The 19,239-nt window shown below is 44.5% G+C and overlaps 1 protein-coding gene across 2 annotated transcripts; it reads right to left on the bottom strand.

Annotated features, from left to right (window-relative positions):
* Positions 1-1,098: 1,098 nt before the first annotated feature.
* On the bottom strand, positions 1,099-17,267 carry ric8a (RIC8 guanine nucleotide exchange factor A). Of its 2 annotated transcripts, none has more exons than XM_011472822.2 (14): positions 17,010-17,267; positions 14,591-14,638; positions 12,758-12,965; positions 10,411-10,565; positions 10,242-10,322; positions 8,961-9,060; positions 7,664-7,851; positions 6,002-6,096; positions 5,777-5,927; positions 3,203-3,298; positions 2,988-3,132; positions 2,536-2,680; positions 1,938-2,057; positions 1,099-1,812 (listed from the first exon to the last, which is right to left on the bottom strand). In XM_011472822.2, the coding sequence occupies exons 1-14, from the start codon at positions 17,091-17,093 to the stop codon at positions 1,668-1,670; spliced, it is 1,761 nt and encodes a 586-aa protein (XP_011471124.1). In that variant the 5' UTR covers positions 17,094-17,267; the 3' UTR covers positions 1,099-1,667. The 2 variants fall into 2 exon arrangements, with proteins under 2 accessions (XP_011471124.1, XP_011471125.1); XM_011472823.2 differs by having other exon boundaries at positions 10,411-10,562.
* Positions 17,268-19,239: the final 1,972 nt, after the last annotated feature.

Below are 19,239 nucleotides of genomic sequence, written 5' to 3'. Positions count from 1 at the left end.
CTGTGACGCACAGACAAACCACCAAACCACTGAAGGGGTCCTCATGGTGGCTGTCGGTTGGTTAACAGGATCTTTACACTCATCATCAGATGAAGATGCTGCTCTGAGTTGTCAGGTGGATGACAGCACTGAGGTCTGATGGGTCCTCGCGTCACAACAGCTTCCTCCCCAGAGGGTCTTGGTGAATCAGGACCCCCGATAAGTGTTTGTTCTTCTCCGATCCCCTGGTGGGATTTACCATCCCTTCTTTTAGGCCCCTCTTTTTTATTTTCAGGAAAATAATTCTGTTTTTCCTCCACTAAACTCTGACCTGTGAACCATTCAAGCATGAACAGAGGGAGCATTTCAGGACTTTAGCTAGTCAGCAGAATTCATTTCCCAGTGTGTCTAAAACCGTCAGTCCCCGACCACCACACTACCACCCCCATGTTTGACTATTGGTAGAATTGCTACATTTCTGAACGGTGGTGCTACTTTTTGTTCTGTCAGTATGAACGAAAAACCAAAAGGCAAATGTAACACCTAAAAGAAAGTACATCTGTGTGCACGTGCAATCAAAAGGAAATGCCATTCAACAATTTGAACCCATCACTTTCACAGTCAGGGACATGTTGAGGATTTTATGTAAATCCTTACAGCTACACATTAGTTTGACACTTTTCCAAACTTATGGACCTGGGTTAGTAAATCCACATCTATATCCATAAACTACATGGGAGGATGTTTTCTCCATCAGCCTCACAGCTGTTGTCACTAAATGTCAGTGTGCTCCCAATAAGACTGTTTTATTCTGATGAAAATGAACAAAACCGTCCCTGTTTTACTGTCCATCTTAGGTCAGAATTAGAACCTGATTAGATCCTCTAAGGACGCAGTCTAAGGACTCACGAAGTGAGTCTGTGACTTCTGCAGAAAGGCCAGAGGCCAATGAAGACCCGGTAATGGCCTGAGGGGGTTTCTGGAGCAGAAACAACCTTTTTTCCTGAAACTTGATTTGTAAAATCTCAGACGTCAGCCCTCGAAAGGATGAAAAGATCATGTTGGTCACTGCTGAGCCCCCCCAGCATCACCCAGCAGTGTCAAAATGAAGAGCAGACACGCCTTACATGAACTTTATTCTCATCTGCACAAGAACAATACAAAGCAGCTTAGCTTACATGTGGCTTTAGCACAAAGCCCTGCATCAGAATACGTCTCCTAAAAATATATTCATCTTGATCATAGAATTTTCTCTGAAAAAGAAATCAGTAATTCAGCGTCAAAGACTAAAGACAGCGGTCCTCGGTTTGTCACAGCTCCAGAGCTGCAGTCCTGTTCCTCACCGTAGGCTGGGCCCGACAACAGAAACCTGAACACACAAACACTTGCAAAGATAATACTAACGGCAGACAGAGACGGGGATTGAAGCGTGGGTGATTTCTAAAGAGGTGTGGTCTGTTTGTGGTTGGACTCCTCCCAGGGAACAGCTGATCCATAAAGAGCACCTGTCTCCCAGGAGCTCCCACCGGTTTCAGGAGAGAAGAAACTCCTACAGCTGGAGGGGCTCTGTGTAAACCCATCAGCAGAACTACAACCTTTATCTGCACCACACACCATGGGGGAGGGGGAATCCTGACCATCTAAATCAAGACGCCTCTTTGTATTTAAACGTCTGCCAGCTCATCGACTCATTGGTCCTCCTCATCGCTGTCAGCATCCCGGCGTTCTTCTGACTGCAGCAAAGGATTGTGGGAGAGATTCTTCAGATCCTCTGGGGTCATCTCTCTCATGGTCCCATCCATGCTGAGCTGCATGGGCTGGATAAGGTTTCCCCTGCAGGAAGGGGGAAGCAAAGCAGACCGCATGAAGGGGAGGGGGGGTCATTTATCAGCAGGAGTCCATATGAAAGCATGTCGCCATGACAGGCTCCTCTGTGGGAGGGGGTCTGTTTGACACACCTGGACAGTTTGTTGAACATGCTGACCAGCTTCATGGCCTCGTACTCCTTTTGCTCCTCCGACATTCCCTCCATGGGATTGGGCTGCTCCTCCTCCACAACTCCTGTGATGGGGTTTATGCTGGAGGCCAAAGAAAAGCTGTCAGACTCGGTTTCTCTGGACGTTCAGGACCAGAAGCAAAGACTCCAGTAAAAAACAGGAGTCTTTTAGGGGTGTCAAACTCATTTTCACTAAGGGCCACATCAGCATAGTGGTTGTCCTCAAAGGGCCAGATATAACTTATACATGTAACTAAATGTAATGAAAAATAAATGTAACTACTCCTTAATGCTAAATACCTCATTATTTATTTATTATAACTTTTTAAAGTGACAATTACAGTTGCCAATGAAGTTGAAAGATTTCATGTAATCCATGGACACCAGTGAAGATCACAAATCATTGAAGATAAAAGGTTCAGAGCACTGTCTAGTGGGTCTAGATGACCCAACTCCCCATGTTAAAGTGCCTAGGATAGCAGAAGGGTTAAACTGCTGAGACTTTTGGAAAAGGAGCTTTTCTCCGTCAGAAGGTGGTACCGCAGTATTCTGGTACTGACTGGGCCTTGGCCTCTCTGTACTCCTCCGTCTCAGAGTCTTCATCTTCAGAGTAGATGCCGGAGTCTCTGCCTCCTCTCAGCAGTCCTCTGGCAGCCAGCAGGCCGGCAGCATTCCCGTATCCCGTGTACTTGATGAACCTTGAAACTAGACAGGCAAAGTGTTAGTATGGAAGACAACTGACAGCTAAAGAAGCAGTGAAATGTTTTTACAACGCTGATGCCACCAGCCTCTAATGGGATCAAAATCCGTCTGTTTGGATCTTTGATGCAGATAAAAGAGTGAAATCTTTCTAACCAACGTGTCTGATCATGTTTGTGATACAAAAAAAGGGGACGTGTCTTTCCACTCAGGAGGCCGAGTCTCTGCAGAGCAGCAGAGGCGTGCGCTGGCGGGAACGCCAGGTTAGATCTTCAGGCTGGAGATGCAGCTTCAGCGAGGAAGAGGCTCTCACCGCTCTCCTTGCAGAGGACAAAGAGGAACTCAGCAGCGCAGTCTTTCACGTCGGTGTCGATGTGCGTCATGAGGCGGACGATTTTGTTCCTCAGAGTGTTTCCCACTTCTGGACGGTTTTTGACATCGCGGAGGGGGGGCAGCACCTGCGAGCACACGCACACACGTGGGAATGCGAGCGTGCATGCATTTCCTGTCAGTCCAACGGGCACTCACCTTGGAGCGCAGGAACTTCCTGGTCTCGCGGTGGATGCGGGCGCTCTCGGTCAGCAGGTTTAGAGACGGGAGGAGAGTCTCCTTCAGCTTGTGGCCCTGAAAGGACCAGCATGAGACGCAAAACAACACTAATAATAATAATAAATATTATTTGGATCGGGCTTTAAAAGGCACACGAAGACGGTTTACAACACTAACATAGCATTTGATGGCTCTCTCTGTCACTTCTAGTCCTACTAGACATTTCTTGTCAATTAAATCTCTGATTAATTTTCAAATACGACATTAGCTGCTGTTTGGGAAAACATTTCAGCAGCATTTGCTTGAGTTCTGCTAATGCTGGACTCCAGTTCCTTCAGTTTAAGGTCATGCACAAATGGTGATCCTCAAAGTGAAAAAGCATTTTTCCTCCTCGTCCTCCTCGTGTGGCAGATCTGCTGAGGGGCTCGCCAGCCCTGCTTTGGTGGATTCACAGAGCTGCGGACTCTGGCATGAAACATTTAAAGGCCCATGACAGAATTCTGCTGCAGCATGTTGGGAAGTATTAATAAACTCTACACCACATGAGAACCAATCCAAGATCCTCTTGCTCATCACGGCAGAACGACCACCTTACTCAAGGTGGGCCGGTCGCCTCACTCTTCACTCTTGTTGGATTGTGATGCTGCACTGAGGGAACGTTGTACTTTTCTGCTCCATACACTCACAGTTTCTTCACTGATATTTATCTTCATAGCACAAATATAATACCTACAAACTGCAGTAAAGTCTATAGAAACATTTTTAACACAAGTTGCTTTGCAGATTAATCCAACCCAGAAAACCCAACTATGGGAATTGAACCAGTGACTCTAGAACTGCCAGGCTCTGCTTCCACAGTTGTGGACAAAGTTTTATAAGTCAGTGCTCAAACAGTTCTCCATGTCATGAAAATGTGCCAGAAGTAAAACCTCTGGAAGGAGAAAGGCGAGCAACAAGAGCCTGGTGGAGAAGCAGGGGGAGCAGAGAAATGTCAGCAGACCAGGCCAGAGCAAACAAGCTGATGAGGAGTGGAGACAGCAGGCAAAGACCAGAGAATCAAAGCACTATTGGAGCTCTGGCTGCACACTGGAATACTGAAGCCTCTGCCAGCAGACATAAATCCCAGATGGAGAATTCCCAACAAAATCAGCCGTACAATAACTCCCACTTTGCCAACACAGCACTGGAGCAGGTGGGGGCATTTCTGGAAATAGTCACCAACAGGCACGGTGCAATTCCTCCCCCATGTGGGAGTGCAGTGGGAGGAGAAAATGAAAGCTTGAAAGTGAAATGATGCTGAGAAAACAGTCCAGTCCTGTTGGGCAGAGTTCCCACTCTGAGCACGGGGCCATCAGCTGACTGCTCCCCTCCCTTCTGTGACGATGCTGCATTACAGTGTTGTAAGGAAGACAAGATGGCTCATCTGTGACATGGTCCAGTCTAGGTGCTTCCAGCCATCCAAACCACATTCGAAATGGCTGAGGGCACCACCTGGATTCATGTCAGCCACAAGAAAGTCCCTGAGCTACACAAGCACCCATCACCAGGCATTTTATACTACAGAAGATAGGTAAGTAAAAAGGTGGGTGGAGGAGTGGATAGACAAATGGACGGATGGATCTATGGACAGACATACGGATGTTTGACTACAGGCAGCATTTCTACCGTCAGAGGGATGGATGGATGGATGAAAGAGAGGGATGGATGGCTGGAAGATGGATGGACATGCAGATCTGTGGATGGATGGATGGATGAACAAATAAAGACTAAACTTTGCACAGGCTTCTTATCAGACTAGTTAGTATTCAGAGATTATTTAACTTAATTTTAATGTGTTTAAATTAAACTTAATAACAATAACAGTTTATTTTTAAAGGCTGCTAGAAGTTGAAGCTGGGGTAACTATGGTGCACTGGGGTTCTGTCCTCTTTTCTCATCTACTTCTACCCTTCCTCTCTTCTCTATTTTTGATCATTTTTCATCATTTAGTTCCCTCTGTTTGGTGCAGTGCGATTCATGTATTGTCCCTCTTTCCCTCTCCCACTGGGGAGTGGGAGTCCTTCCAGACTCCAGTTGGCTCATCCGTGCTCCTGTTCCTGACCGTGTACCTCGTCTGTGCTCCTGCTCCTACACCTGGCGCGAAGGGGGGTCTAAGGGCAGGGATGCCAGTATAGCTTAGTCAGTTTGTTAGTTCATTTAGTATTTTCCTATATTCATGATCCTTTTGAGTTCATGTCTCACTTCGAAGTCCATCGAGACGACTGCTGTTGTGATTTTGGGCTATACAAATAAAATTGAATTGAATTGAATTGAATTGAATTGAATTGAATTGAATTGAATGGATGGACTCACTCAACAGTGTTTGGCTTCTTCACTAAAAATAAGAATGCTTATTTTCAACATCAAGATGGCTACATCCAAAAAAGAAAGTCTTGTCATGGTCTGCATGGGTCATAGAGTCAAACATTGACTACCTGTAGTGTTAACTTGGACTCGTGGGGTTGTTTCTTACCATCATTGCTCCTGGTTGTTTTGCATGAGTTGCCATCTTACCCGGTCAAGTCTTTTCTCCATGAAGTCTAGAAGCACTTTTACAGCATCCATGTTGACCCCCATGTACTCAATGGAGCCCTGCTGCACCTTTGGCATCAACAGTACATCCAGACAAGGCAGGGGGAGATTACCGAGCAAGTTGACTGTGTGACTGAAAAGAAGGAGAGGAATATCACAGGCAGGAAGCAGTGACTGTATGAATGAAGGAGGAAGGAGGAGCATTACCTGTGAAACTCCTCGGTGCGCTCCTCTCCATCTGCTTGACTCATCAAACAGTGTCTCAGTATGGCCCCCAAGTGTCTGTATTCCGCTGCTTCTTCCTTCACACACAACAACGCTGTCATAGAACCACCGCTTTCACTGGACAAACATGTCCTTCAAGACAAACCAGGTGGGGTTTGTACAACAGCTCATAACAGCGATAAAAAAGGTCAATGGTGTATACTTTAGGGGTGTTAGAAAAAATAGATTCGGCAATATGTCGCGATAGTTCATTTGGAGATACTAGCATTGATTCAAAATGCTGTCAGGACGATATTTATTTATTTATTTCTGAGTGTCCTTCATTGTCTGACTCTTGTTTTCCACTTCACCCTCCGACCACTAGTTGGCAGCAAAGCACACCAGCAGCTCTACACGCACAAAACAACAGGAAGACCTTAGCTAGAGGCAGCTTGCTTGTTGTTATGAGACATGAACTACTTAGTTTTTACTTGGGATGGGTACTGAACCAAAAATGTGCCGTGTTGCTGCCAGTAACATATAAAAACGCAGATTGCGGTGCTTTGTAGCGGCTCAGATAAGAACGAGTGAAGCACTGCAGCTGCACAGCAGCTAATGCACTGAGCATCAGCCAAAAGGCTGTCGGCAAAGCGGGCCAAAGTTCTGCAGAACCTCACAGCAATAGATTCTAGTTCAGAGACCTGATGGATCACAATGATGTGTCCAACGCTCTGAAAAAAGGACGACATGGTGGTGACGACTGTTACTAGTTTACTACCGCGTGTGAGAAAACGGAGCTGCAGCTGCAGAGCAGAGAGTCATGTAAACAAAGCATCTTAGCCACATTAAAGCAGCTTTACTTCATTCTGTCACGCTGCCTCATCATCACACTTTATTAATCCGTGAAATAATTAGTGCCCCCCTTTATTTTTGAAGCACCATTCAGATCCTGAACCCTTTAAGTACTGGAGAAGCTACATTAAACAATATTGTATTGGAAATAAAAAGCGCTTTATTTCCTCAATCATACTTTTCCAACATTATTGGTTAAGGCACATTCATTCCATTTTTTTTCTTATACTGAAATATATTTTGTTGTGGAAATCAGACAATGTTGACTGTTTCCTTTCTATATTTTAAGTTACCAAAATAAAAGCACTATGAATTTGGGTAAAAGCAACGTATGAGATAAAGTTGCAGTGCTTAACATTGTGATCATTAAATACATTAAGTTTGACCATTTTATTACAGTAGAAGACGTATTAAAATTCTTACAAAAAAAGAGAAAAACGTGTTCCGGTACAATATTGGGATCGGTATCGTATCACCAGACTCTTGCCAATACACCCCCCTACTATACTTATATAGCGCTTTTCTACCTTCTTTGAAGGTCCAATGCACTTTACAGTCACATTCACACTGATGGTGGCTCTCCTGCCAAACACTGGCGCCAACCACCAAAGGCAAGGTGGTGTCCCTTGCCCAAGGACACTTCAACATATCAATCTTCCGATCAGAGGTTCATCTTCAGCCTGTTGCACTGTGTGCAGCCGTGCAGAAGAAGAAGCTTGTCAGGTAGAAATGCTGACCTATAGTCAAGCTGCAGCTGTGGTTTTCAGATGTTGAGAAGATAAACTGGCCTTGATGTGGCATTACTGTGGTTACCTCATCCACTTTGCGTCTGTTTGTGTCAAATGTGACGTTGAAGAGGATTTTCAGTATCTCCATGGCTAGCTCTGTCTGCTGTCTGCTCAGAGGAGGCATCTCCTCGAGAGGGACCCCTACCAGCCCCACCCTGGCTGTCTCCAGAGGATCAGGCCAACATAGACCCAGTGCAGCATCCAGCTGGTTACCTGGTAAAAAAAAACAAGGCATCTTTTTCTCAGCACATTTCCATCTTCTATTAAAAGCTTCTCTATTTATCCTCATCGGCAGTAGAAGTCCAGTTCCAGCGTAGATAAAATCCATCTCACTGAGTAAGATAGACTGCATGGTGGCGCAGTGGTGCAGTGGTTAGTGCTCTTAATAATAATAATAATAATAATAATACATTTTATTTATAAGGCGCCTTTCTGGGCACTCAAGGTCGCCGCACAGCATGTATACAGTATAAAATACAATAAACACTTAAAACAACAACAACAATTTAAATAAATACAAAATTAAATAAAAAATATATAAAAACATGAAAAGGTTAATGTTAAAGTTAATAGGCCATTTGGAAAAGATGAGTTTTTAGCTTTGATTTGAAAATCTTGCCTCACAGCAAGAAGGGCCCTGCCTTAAGTCCCAGCTGGGGGACATGTTCTCCCCGTGAGTGTGAGTGTGGCCATTCCACCCTGCGACAGACTGGCGACCTGTCCAGGGCATCCCCTGCCTTCGCCTACAAGTGGGCGGGATAGGCTCCAGCAGCCCTGTGACCCCAAAAGGGAATGGAAAATGAATGAACTAAGTAAGATGTCATTAGACGTTCAGCTGCTCTCTCTCTGAGGAGCCACAGACCCCACACCGGCCAAAGTCAACTCCAAAAACAGTTCCCTCTAACTGCACCAAACTGCTGAAACAGCAACATAAGCTGCCATGCAGGAGTTGCTGGATTGTTGGCTGTGGGAACAAGCCCAATCATATGTTTCTTGAGCAGACATCTGCACAATCACCTGTCAGTCAGAGGCTACGCCCCCATTTCTGCCAAGTTTGATAATGTATAGCAGCTTTTTGCTTGAATGCATTTATACAGGCAGTTTTTCTGACTATTGTGAAGAGTTGTAACCCCCCCCCCTCTCTGAGTTGTCTGCAGCTCCTCAAGCATCTGCGGTGCTTTCTGACATCACATCCATTCCTCCTCCTCTTCTTCTGTGCTTTGACTCTGTAAGTTCTGTCACTCTGTAACATTTCCAGAAGCTGCAGGACGATGTTGAGAGACAGGCTCAGAACTCAGCAGAGTAAACACTTCACACGTTACCCAAAAGACTGATGCCGTGAAGCTCCTGAGCCAGCTGTGCCCTCACGTCCACCCTGAGCGCGGTCAGCAGGAAGCAAAGGCGCAAGTCAAAGAAACGCACCTGGAAAACAAGCACAACAGCAAGTCTGAGGACAAAACATGACCAGAACTATTTTAGCCTGCAACATATGGACCAAATGCATCAGCGTTCAAATTTCCACCGGCCGGATGGCTCCTGTCATCAAAACAGTAATATGCAGCCCCCATCATTTTCTACAAACTGTGGGGGATTTCCTGATTGTGATTGGCCTAACTACATGTAAAACCATGGCAACACTGTCCTTCTGTGACTCTTTCAAGCTCACCTCTAAAATGTCAACTTTAAATGAAAGGAAAAGTTGACAGTGAGAACCACCGCCACCAGGATAAGTCCAAGACATGGGCTTTTTTTTTTAGTGAAATATGAAACAACTGCGTCTGTCAAATATGCCAAGAGACTATGGCTGTTTTCAATATCAAGAAGAGCTACCTGAGATGCCATCAGCGACAAGCTAACTGGAAACGAATGGTGTGACAAATAAGGAATGTAAAAATGGATTTAGATATATTTGTATTGTATGTGAATTATGAACATATGTTCATTAAGTAGTTCATTTGCATTTAATGCTATTAAAATAGTTCGAAGAATGTTAGGCCAAAAGGTTGACCATCACTCATTTTCACCTCACCAAATCTGGCCCTCGGTGCAAAACGTTTGAACGTCACTCGGTTTCTGGGCTGAGAGACCGCTCTCCAAAGAACTTTCAAAGTTTCACTGATGTTTTCTTCATCCATTGTAGTTCTGCTGCTTTTTTCAGGAGAGGTCTGTTTCTCTTTGCATCAATCCACGAGTCATTCAGAAGTAAATGACTCACATTTTGTGTAACACAAAAAGACAAACACATTGCTTCTAGCCAGTACATCTTACCAGACAGCAGTCTGTAGTAAAGACAAAATCTTACCAGAGTTTTAGGATTTTCTTAAACTGAAAGTGTCCTTGCACAGACAAATACGATGTTTAGTGTTTTTGCTCAAAGACAGTTTCTAAAGGGAGAAAAAAGAGCAAATATAATCAACTGATTTGTTTTTTTTTATCTCATGAAAGTGTTCTGTTAAAATGGAACGGATTTGTTTGGAGGCTTTCAGAGAAGAAGTCAAGACAGACAATCACTGAAGCTACATTTGTATGCTCTTTTCATGTTTAGATGGTTTGGTAAAAGTGTTTGACTTTAACATTAAAATAAGTGTGAAGGAGGTTCATACCTCAAAGCTCCACGTGGGATCACGACAGTGTTTCAGTCTCTCTGCCACACCTTTCATGAGCTGCAGTTCTGCCGCCACCGCCTGTCATCAACAGCAGACAGTCATCAGATCAACACTTCAGCTCTAACCAAACGCTGGCTGTGAGCTGCAGAGCTGACGACAGGCTCACCTGTCCAGTCTCGTTGTGAAGCAGGATGTTACAGATGGACTTGAGAGCCTCGACAATCACCTCCAGATCAGGGTTCTCTGCAGGAGGAGAGGCTTCCTTCTCTGCAGCTCTGAGCGTATCTGCTTCCCCTTCCTCATCTCCCCCTTTATCCTCTACTAGAAAGAAAACAGATGAAAAATGACTCCAAATCTAAATAGTTGTGAAACAGCCAGAAACATTCATGCAGAGGAATATACGATCACCCTCCCTGGCATGCAAGGGAGTCAGAGGGTTTAGTGGCGGCTTCAGGCACGGGCCATACGGGCAAATTTAAGGGGGAGCGGCAGCTCAGTGCTAGTAAGAAAAGAAAAAGCAGCCTGGAACCTGTGTATTGGCGCCCCTGCAGCTGCACGCGCTTCTGTCTTTAAGAAGGCGCCGCAAATGTGTGGAGGGGTGGAGGGCGCACAGAGCGCAGCCTGGATTGCTCAACACCTGGATCATCGGTGCCTTTAGATGACTCAGCTTATGCTAATGATGTCATTCTTTATGAACTATTGCAGACATTTTGATGAGTCGTCTTTATTTTCTATATAAATGTATTTTCTACATCTGCCTGTGGTTTAGTTTGTGTCAGTATTCGACATAAAGACACAGGTAATGCAGGAAAACAGCTGCACTTTATGAGATCATGAATGAACTATGGATCATTTGTTTATGAAAGTATTGAGGTTTTTCAAGGATTTCTACTGTTGGTGCTACACAAAATTAGGAAAATTCCAGTGATGAGTTCTATGATTTAGTTTTTAATGTTTTCTGATTTTCACAATAACACGTTTTCTCTGATCCGTTTCACAAAGACACACACAGGACGTCACACACCAAGAAATGAACTTATTGCTAAAAATGATGCAGGGGTTCAGCTCTAAAAATGTCCAGAGCTCTAAATTGGTGTACAACTGTCACTGCGATGGTTCCATAAGTTATGTTTCTGGGGGAACAATCACTGGTAAAAAAAAAGAAACAAAAGTATTACACATGATTTTTTTAAGTAAAAATTTTGAAAAGCTAGTTTTTCTCCCCCGTGAACTGCCACCTTAACATATTGGGGGAGTTTGAGAGCTCGAGTGATCCTAGGAGCTAAGCTGTCTGGGGCTTGAACCCCTGGTAGGGTCTCTCATGGCAGACAGGTCCTGGGTGACGAGCCAGACAAAGAGCGGTCCAGAAGCCTCTGATGAAAAGAAAGACCAAGAACCCGATTACGTCGCCCGGATTGGCCCACTCTGGGGCTAGGCCTGGGGCTCGCAGGCGAGCGCCTAGTGACCGGACTCAGCCGAAGTAGCGACGTGGGACCACTCTCCCATGGGCCCACCACCCGTTGGAGACCTCAAAAGGGGCCGGTGCAATGTGGCAGTCGAGGGCAGGTGTCTCGGTGACCCAAACCCCGGTCATGGAACTTGGCTTTTGGGACATGGAACGTCCTCTCTCTGGGAGGGAAGGAGCCTGAGCTGGTGTGAGAGGTTCGGAGATACTGTGTAGATATAGTCGGGCTCGCCTTCACACATAGCCTGGGCTCTGAAACTCAGTCCTTAGAGAGGGGTTGGACTCTCTACCACTCTGGAGTTGCTCAAGGTGAGAGGCGGGGGGTTGGTGTGGGCTTACTCGTGAGCCCCCATCTCAGCCGGTCACGTCCTACAAGAGGGGCCTTGGAATTGGGGTGCAATAAGCATCATGCCGTGGTGAAAAGTTGGTTACCATGAATGGCAAATGAAACACGAAATGTCACGTCACTGGCTGGGAAAATGCTGGAACTGCTCTGGAACCAATCTTCTCAAGAAGGGTTGAACACTGTCTAAGCCTGCATTAATGTGGTGTTTGGTGTCAGCTCCTCGTGGCGAGACAATGACTTCCCCAGTGTGGGGGGGGTTCTTGGACTGAAGCTGGCATGTACACAAACACAGTGGCTGTTTTAAATATTGCATCAATTTATGGGTCGGTCTTCATTCTTCCTTAACTTCCCCCGCCAAAAAAATGGGATTTGGAATAACCCTGGAATGGTTATGATGTCATTGATGCATCAGTGGTGCATTTTCCTACAACAGCGTCGACATCTGTGTTTTTTTAGATTCTGATAACGAGACATTAAGTGTTGTGGACTCAAGCCTTTATGGTTCTTAGTGTTCCTTCATTGACATGATCACAAACATCACTGCCCTTCAAATTAAAAGTTATTTAAGCAATCAAGAGAGGTCTCCAGAGACCCATCACCTTCCATCGGAACAGAACAGGCTAGTAGTAGTGGAAAACGTATCAAGCAGAAGCACCATGGTTTTGACTCAGACACAACCAACCAGTGAACACAGACACTTACGTTTGCCCTCTCCTGGCTGGCTGTCGGCAGCAGTCTGAGCCGTGGCTATGCCAGCATACCTGGCTAGAGTGGACATGGCTGAGCGGCTGATGAAAGGATCCACACAACGTTTGTCTCTGGACAAAATGCGAACTGTTTCTAAACAGGCCAGCAGACAGGAAGGCTGCAGATCCCTGTTAAGAAAACCAACCAGCAGCTCGCCCAGATGCTGTGCAGAAAGAAACAAAAATACGTAAGCACGTTTTCATACAGAGATCAGTTTAAGTTACTAATTGAACCCATTAAATCTTAGATTTAGGCAGATACATTCACAGAAAATATTTTAAGTTAAAAAAAAGATCTACTAAACTAAGGTGATCCTCGTCCTTAGATATCTAGAAGATTCTGTGTGATCCATTCTGACTTAGTGTGCAACTTAAAGAGTCTTTCAATGACAGAACAAAGGCCAAAGCTACACTAGGGTCAGTTAGGTCAGAATGGATGAAAAGATGAATGTTTGGATGGATGAAAGAAGAAAAAAAGAGAAACTGACTAAAAGATTGACAGATTTGGATGGTTGAATGGTGGAAAAGATGGATGGATGGACGGAGGGAGGGAGGGAGGGATGGGTGGATGGAGGGATGGAGGGGGGATGGATGGATGGATGGGTGGATGGATGAGTTTTCAGTCCTGTATATAAGGCAATTGCTTCATGTTACTTTTTAAATGTCTTCATTTAGAAATTCAAAGTTGCTTTTTCGGAGTGAGCTTTAGTCCAACCATCAAAGTGTGCACAGGACTGTCTCTTCCCTTATTGCATGTTTGTCGCACTTTAAGGGTTGCAATCATCAAAACAAACATCATTTACCAGCTCAGTGGCCTTGTGCTCAAGTGTCTGGTCCGAGAGTGGAGGGTTGTGAGTTCAAAACCATGGAAATTAAGGGGTTGGATTGGAGGGGTTAAGCCACCAACCAAATGGTCCCTATGCTGCTGTGTCTCCAACCCCCCCCCCCCCCCCCCCCCCCGGGGGGAGAGATCAAACGAGGAGAACATCAAAGCAAGAGTTGGACATGGCAGTGGTAGTGTGATGGTCTGTATTGGTTGCGCTTAACTGATTTTCTGTTTTTTTCTTCTGTTCTCATCAAGAAAATCCTGTGTGACCTCCATCCGTTCATGAGGTCTTCACTTCTGCAGCAGAACAATGATCCAAACACAACAGCAGGTCCAGCTCAGAACGGACCTGCAGAAATCTCAATGTTCTGAAACATTGTCGTAAAGATCTGGACTAGAACCTGAGGAAGGTGCAGTTTCATGATCTTTACAAGTCAATAATGCTAGAACATTATTCAATGGGTCCAAATGCTGTACAAGGCAGTGGAGAAACTCTCACTGACAGCAGTGACAAACAGTGGAGGAGCAGAAGTTTTTACACCAGAACAGACACGAGTTCACATTGGCTCAGACAGCCTAAGACAGCCTCCATTTAGTTTGATGGCCACAATACCTCAAGTGGGACAAACTTTACATTTATAAAGCTCAGAGGAGGCACAAAGTCTTTTCTGCAGCGGTGTTTATGCCGTTTCTGCTCACAAATCACTTTTTCCTTTTTCATTGCTTTTCTTTCTAAAGCACAAGAGAACGGAGGAGAGGCAAAGGATTCTATTGGAAGATTTGGTGTAAAGCTGACATCACTTTAGAAATAGTTTTTGCACTTAAAGGTAACTAATTTTACACCCAAAAATCCAAACAAGTGCTTTAAAATGTTTTTAAATAAGTGTTTAATCCCAGAATGTGAACATTTCCTGAATGTCTATTAGAAAGCAGGAACGGCTAACGGCTCAGTGTTTGGACTACCTCTCTGTCCTGCTCCTCTGCTCTGCTAAATGTAAAGCACTGGCTCATCTGAAAGACAGAAGAACACAAAACAGCATTTCAGAAATGGTTTCATCCAAAACAACTTCAAAAATTGTTGAGAGCAGGGGGGGGGGGTTGTGTCCTGCCCATAGACACATTGACCATCTAGGTCACATGTGGCAAACTCAAGGCCGAATGTGGCCCGTCATGTCATTTTATGTGGCCTGCAAGAGCATAAAAGTTTTTAACTCCTTAAAATATAATTTTTTTTTAGTTAATTACATATTATTTATGTGTGGCTGCAGTTGTAATTATGCATTGTTTGCAGGTCTTATGTGTGTTTGCAGACATATTGTTGTCATCAAACCATCAGTTGGATACAAGGCTGTGTGCAGCTTTTTTGGTAAAATGTTACACGTGTCATAAATGTTCTTTCTGGCTCAGTTTTATGTTATTTGTCTTTATTCACTCAGACAGTTTGATCCTTCATTAATGGAGTTATGTGGGTTTTAATAAGCAAATAAAATTTAAATGGATTAAGGTGCTAAAGTAACAAGCAAACAAATGTTTTCTATACAACTGTAATTGTCACTTTAAAAAGTTATAATAAATAAATAATGAGGTATTTAGCATTAAGGAGTAGTTACATTTATTTTTCATTTCATTTAGTTACATGTATAAGTTATATCTGGCCCTTTGAGATCAGCTTTATGCTGATGTGGCCCTCAGTGAAAAGGAGTTTGACCCCCCTGATCTAGTTGGAGATTTCAGTTCTTGTACAACAGACTGGCAGACAGGCTGGTCAAAGCAAAGAGGTACAGTCTCCTCCATCCAAAGAGACAACACAAAACATTTCACCTGAAAGGAAACAGAGTAGAGGAACAAGGTTTATGTAGCTTCAATGGTCAACATGTTTCTACAAAACCAAGTTTCACAGCAAAGTTCTGCGGTTCACATCAGCGGTTTGTCTTTGTGCCTTCTGGCTTTCTGTTGCCGCTGTTTCCCCACAAAGTGACAAAGTTCCGGCTCCAGCGGAGTGAAGTCAATTCAGTGGCCCTTTTTTGGATACAGAGACCGGCATGTTGGAAGCAGACGATGTCAGTAGGCAATGATTGGTCCAAGCCAGTCTCACCAATCAGGAGTGAGCTTGTTGAAAGGCCACACCCCCAGACTTGAAAGTGTGGGGGTGTGGCCTTTCAATCAAACGTTTCATTTGTTGGACCACTTGCTTTTATTCAGGCATCTGATTGGTCAGTTTATAATTTAAATAACTTGCAATAAAGAAAAAAATGCCATGAAAAACATGAGGATTAAAAAGAAGATGTTTAAAAAAAACGAATCAGATCAAAAATGTCTATTCTGATCAATTGAATGACTGATTTCAGCCGTTTATTTCTCTATTGAGGTCTATGGGATTCTGGCCTCTTGGAGCCAGCAGGTACTTCCTGTTTGGAACTCCAAGGGGGAGGAGTCACTCCATCCAGTTCTCATATACAGTCAATGGAGAAAACCCCTTTCTTGCTCCAGGGAGGTTGTGGGGAGTCGTCATGATTTCAGGGGGTCTCTGGGATGCCCTCCGCCCTGCTCCTTTTTCTGTGGCGGATGCTCCTCTAATGCTAAGCTCCTCATCCCCAGAGCTCTTTAGCTCCATAAACAGCTCTGCAGTGGGACTATTTGTAGATCAGAGAATTTAATCCTATTTGACTCCAAGATCAGCTTCAGTATCTGGCTGAAGGTCCAGGTTCAGGCATTGGTCCACAATTCAGCTTTCAGACTGAAGTCTAAAACGTCCACAAAGCTCTCAGCTCAGACTGCGGGTCCCCAGGGCAAGAACAGCTCCTCACTCTGTCATCAGTTAGTGAAAACCTTCCTGTTTTCAGGTCATACCTCCCAAAGCCCTCATATATTAAGGAGATCTGCACATTTCCCCCTGCTGACGATGGCACCTCCTCCATGGCTCCTCACAGCCTGGAGGGGGGGAAGTCAGGGAGTCACAGAAGAATCCAAAGGAGCTTCCGACCTAAAAGGCACCACCGAATCTTTGATGTGATCTGATGACGTCACTGATCATGTGCCAGATTTCATAAGAGATATCCTGTGACCCCCCCCCCATCAGATCTCCTCACATCCACAGCAGGAGTCATGTGGCCTCCTCCAGGTCCTCCCGGCTCCCATCACCGCAGCTGGAGTCACGCGTTGACTGAACATTTTGGATCCATGCAGACACTTCATCCAGCCGGATCACGTGACACCCCCCACCACCACCACCACCACCCCAACACACGAAGAGAGCCGGTTCCACCCGTCATCAAAGTCTTGAAACCTTCAGTGTCTCAATTCTAGTGCAGATTAAAGGCGCCAGAAGGGCGCACGCGGGCCCTGCACCCTCTGCCCCGCATCCCCGGCCCCGCATCCTCACCTCCCTGTTGAAGCCCAACAGCGCCGCCAGGACCGCGTCCTGCTCCCCCGTCTCCATGTGCGCGATGAGCGCCTGCAGGTCCATGCTGGCGCCGCTGCCTGCTGCGGACTCAGCCTCGGAGCGGGACGGTGCGCTGCGGGCTGCCTCCACCCACAGATGACAGCATGATCTGGGGATCACGAAAAGCCACGACACGCGATTAGGCACGGACCTGCGCACGCCGCGTGCTGCGTTTATGGTTCCCGGGACAGAAAAGCTCCGGACTGGATTTTAGAAAGAAGTTGCGTAAACGGACATACCGTCAATTAGCTTTCGATTACCCTGTACGTCCCTGTAGCGTCACATATATTTTCAGGGTGTAGTAAAAAAAAGAAAGATCCTTTCCTGTGTATCTTTTATGTTTCCTCACTTCTTTTCTTCCTTGTGTCTATGTATGTCTTTTTTATTCTATTTTTCTGTGTCAGTCTACGGAAGAGGATTGGGTGTTTCGGGGTTTTGACCCTAAATGTTTTCATTTTAAATGAATAAACTGTAAAGAGTGGAACAGTAACGACCTCGGAAAACGATGTTAGTTCATCAATTTAAACTGTGTGACTTGATTTAAAAATCAAAGTCTAAAAACCCGGTTATGTTGTAAATTCCTTTTTCATCAGAGACTTTATCCATTTTTGGTCTCCTTATATAATACTTTAGGTGAATTGACCCAATAATTAAACAAGTGGAGTTCGGGGGAGAAAGGATGTAATCAACAAACGGCGAAAAGGACAAAATGACGCGACTGAACACAGAACCAGCAATACCACCGTATCGCCACGGGGGGGAGCCAGATCACAATAGAACCAAAGCAAGGACCGCAGGTAATATAGAGTGCATCATTTTTATCCTCTAAAATGAAATATCAAAACACACTCAAATATCCATACAAACTCAAATTAGCACATACATTATTGTCTGCAAAATTACAAAACTGTTGCACATTACACAAAGATGTACATAATGGATGTACAGAAACCTGGGAGAAAATATCCATCCTTTAGTATACAATCACATTTTATTGTCTTTTGTCATGTTTGTTACCTTTAGGCCTAGTTATATTTCACAACAACATATTCAACCTTTTCCCAGAAACAAACAGCTGCATTTGACATGTTTGGAAAAGTTAATGTCCTCTCTGGGCTTTTATGTGTGTTTGTGAAGATTCCTCTTCTTTCTAATTTAAGGAAACCTTTGATGCTGACATTTGGTATTAAACCAAAGAGGTGGAGATCAAATACTAATACTACTGCCGGTCGACCTCTGGTATCAAACATATCCATTTAAAGAGAACAAAGAGTTCCCATTAGAGGTGAGGGTGGCGGGAGGGGACGGTGTTCCCCTGAAAAGAAGCCTGTTTGCTAAAGAATAACCGTTTAAACGGCTGCTCCAATGTTTCCAGCCAGCAGGATGGACGTTTCTTATCAGCATCCAGGATATGATGGACTACGACTCTGTCCAGAATCAGTTCACATAGAGCAGGGGGGTCAAACTCAAACTCACAGGGGCCCAAAATGAAGCAGTCAAGTAAAGTCAAAGTCAGTATTTACTGAAAAATAACTGTAACAATAAAATGTCTTCTTATGTTCTATTCTTTCATCACAGCCATGTTAGCTCCTCACAAGACAAACATGTCTGTCTTCATATCCGTGAACAGCCCCCCCCCAAAAGCTCCTGTTGTCCATCTTTCTTTGGGTCATTTTTGTGGAAGGTTACATTCATTCGTCTGATGTGACTGAATCATGACTGTCCACAGTATTATTAAGAAGCACTTGCCCGTTTCATCTGCACGCCAACGTACCAGCAAAGCATTGTGGGACTTAATATGGGCTTATTGGTACAGTATATACTGTGGCCCGCTCTAATCTGATCTCACGGGCCAATTATAATTATACTGTGGGCTAAATTTGGGCTGTGGGCCTGAGTTTGACACATGTGAGATAGAGAAAAATCCAGCTTTTATTTTGGTAGTCCATTTCCGCTTATCGGCAAGTTCATTTGCATGTTAGCTCAATATTTTTTTTTTTGTTTTCTTGCAGAGACAAACTTGAAGTTTACAATCTTTGTGGCAGTTGTACAAGGTGTTTGTCAAATTACAATAAGAACGGACATAGAAAATGTAAACAATTACAAAATAAAGTAAAAGAGTATACAATAACACAAAAATACAAACAAAATTAGATAAAAATAAAATAGA

This window comes from Oryzias latipes, chromosome 6 (genome assembly GCF_002234675.1).
Source record: "Oryzias latipes chromosome 6, ASM223467v1".
Lineage (NCBI taxonomy): Eukaryota > Metazoa > Chordata > Actinopteri > Beloniformes > Adrianichthyidae > Oryzias > Oryzias latipes.
Note: the sequence above shows the minus strand (reverse complement) of the source record. Positions and strands in the feature narration are given on the sequence as shown.

Excerpts from the sequence above, each read along its gene's own strand:
- ric8a (XM_011472822.2), bottom strand. The coding sequence starts at position 17,093 with ATGGACCTGCAGGCGCTCATCGCGCACATGGAGACGGGGGAGCAGGAC. Across the intron at positions 12,966-14,590 it reads CAGAGGAGCAGGACAGAGAG|CATCTGGGCGAGCTGCTGGT; the intron begins GTAGTCCAAACA and ends CTTTCTGCACAG. Across the intron at positions 1,813-1,937 it reads ATGTTCAACAAACTGTCCAG|GGGAAACCTTATCCAGCCCA; the intron begins GTGTGTCAAACA and ends CCCTTCCTGCAG.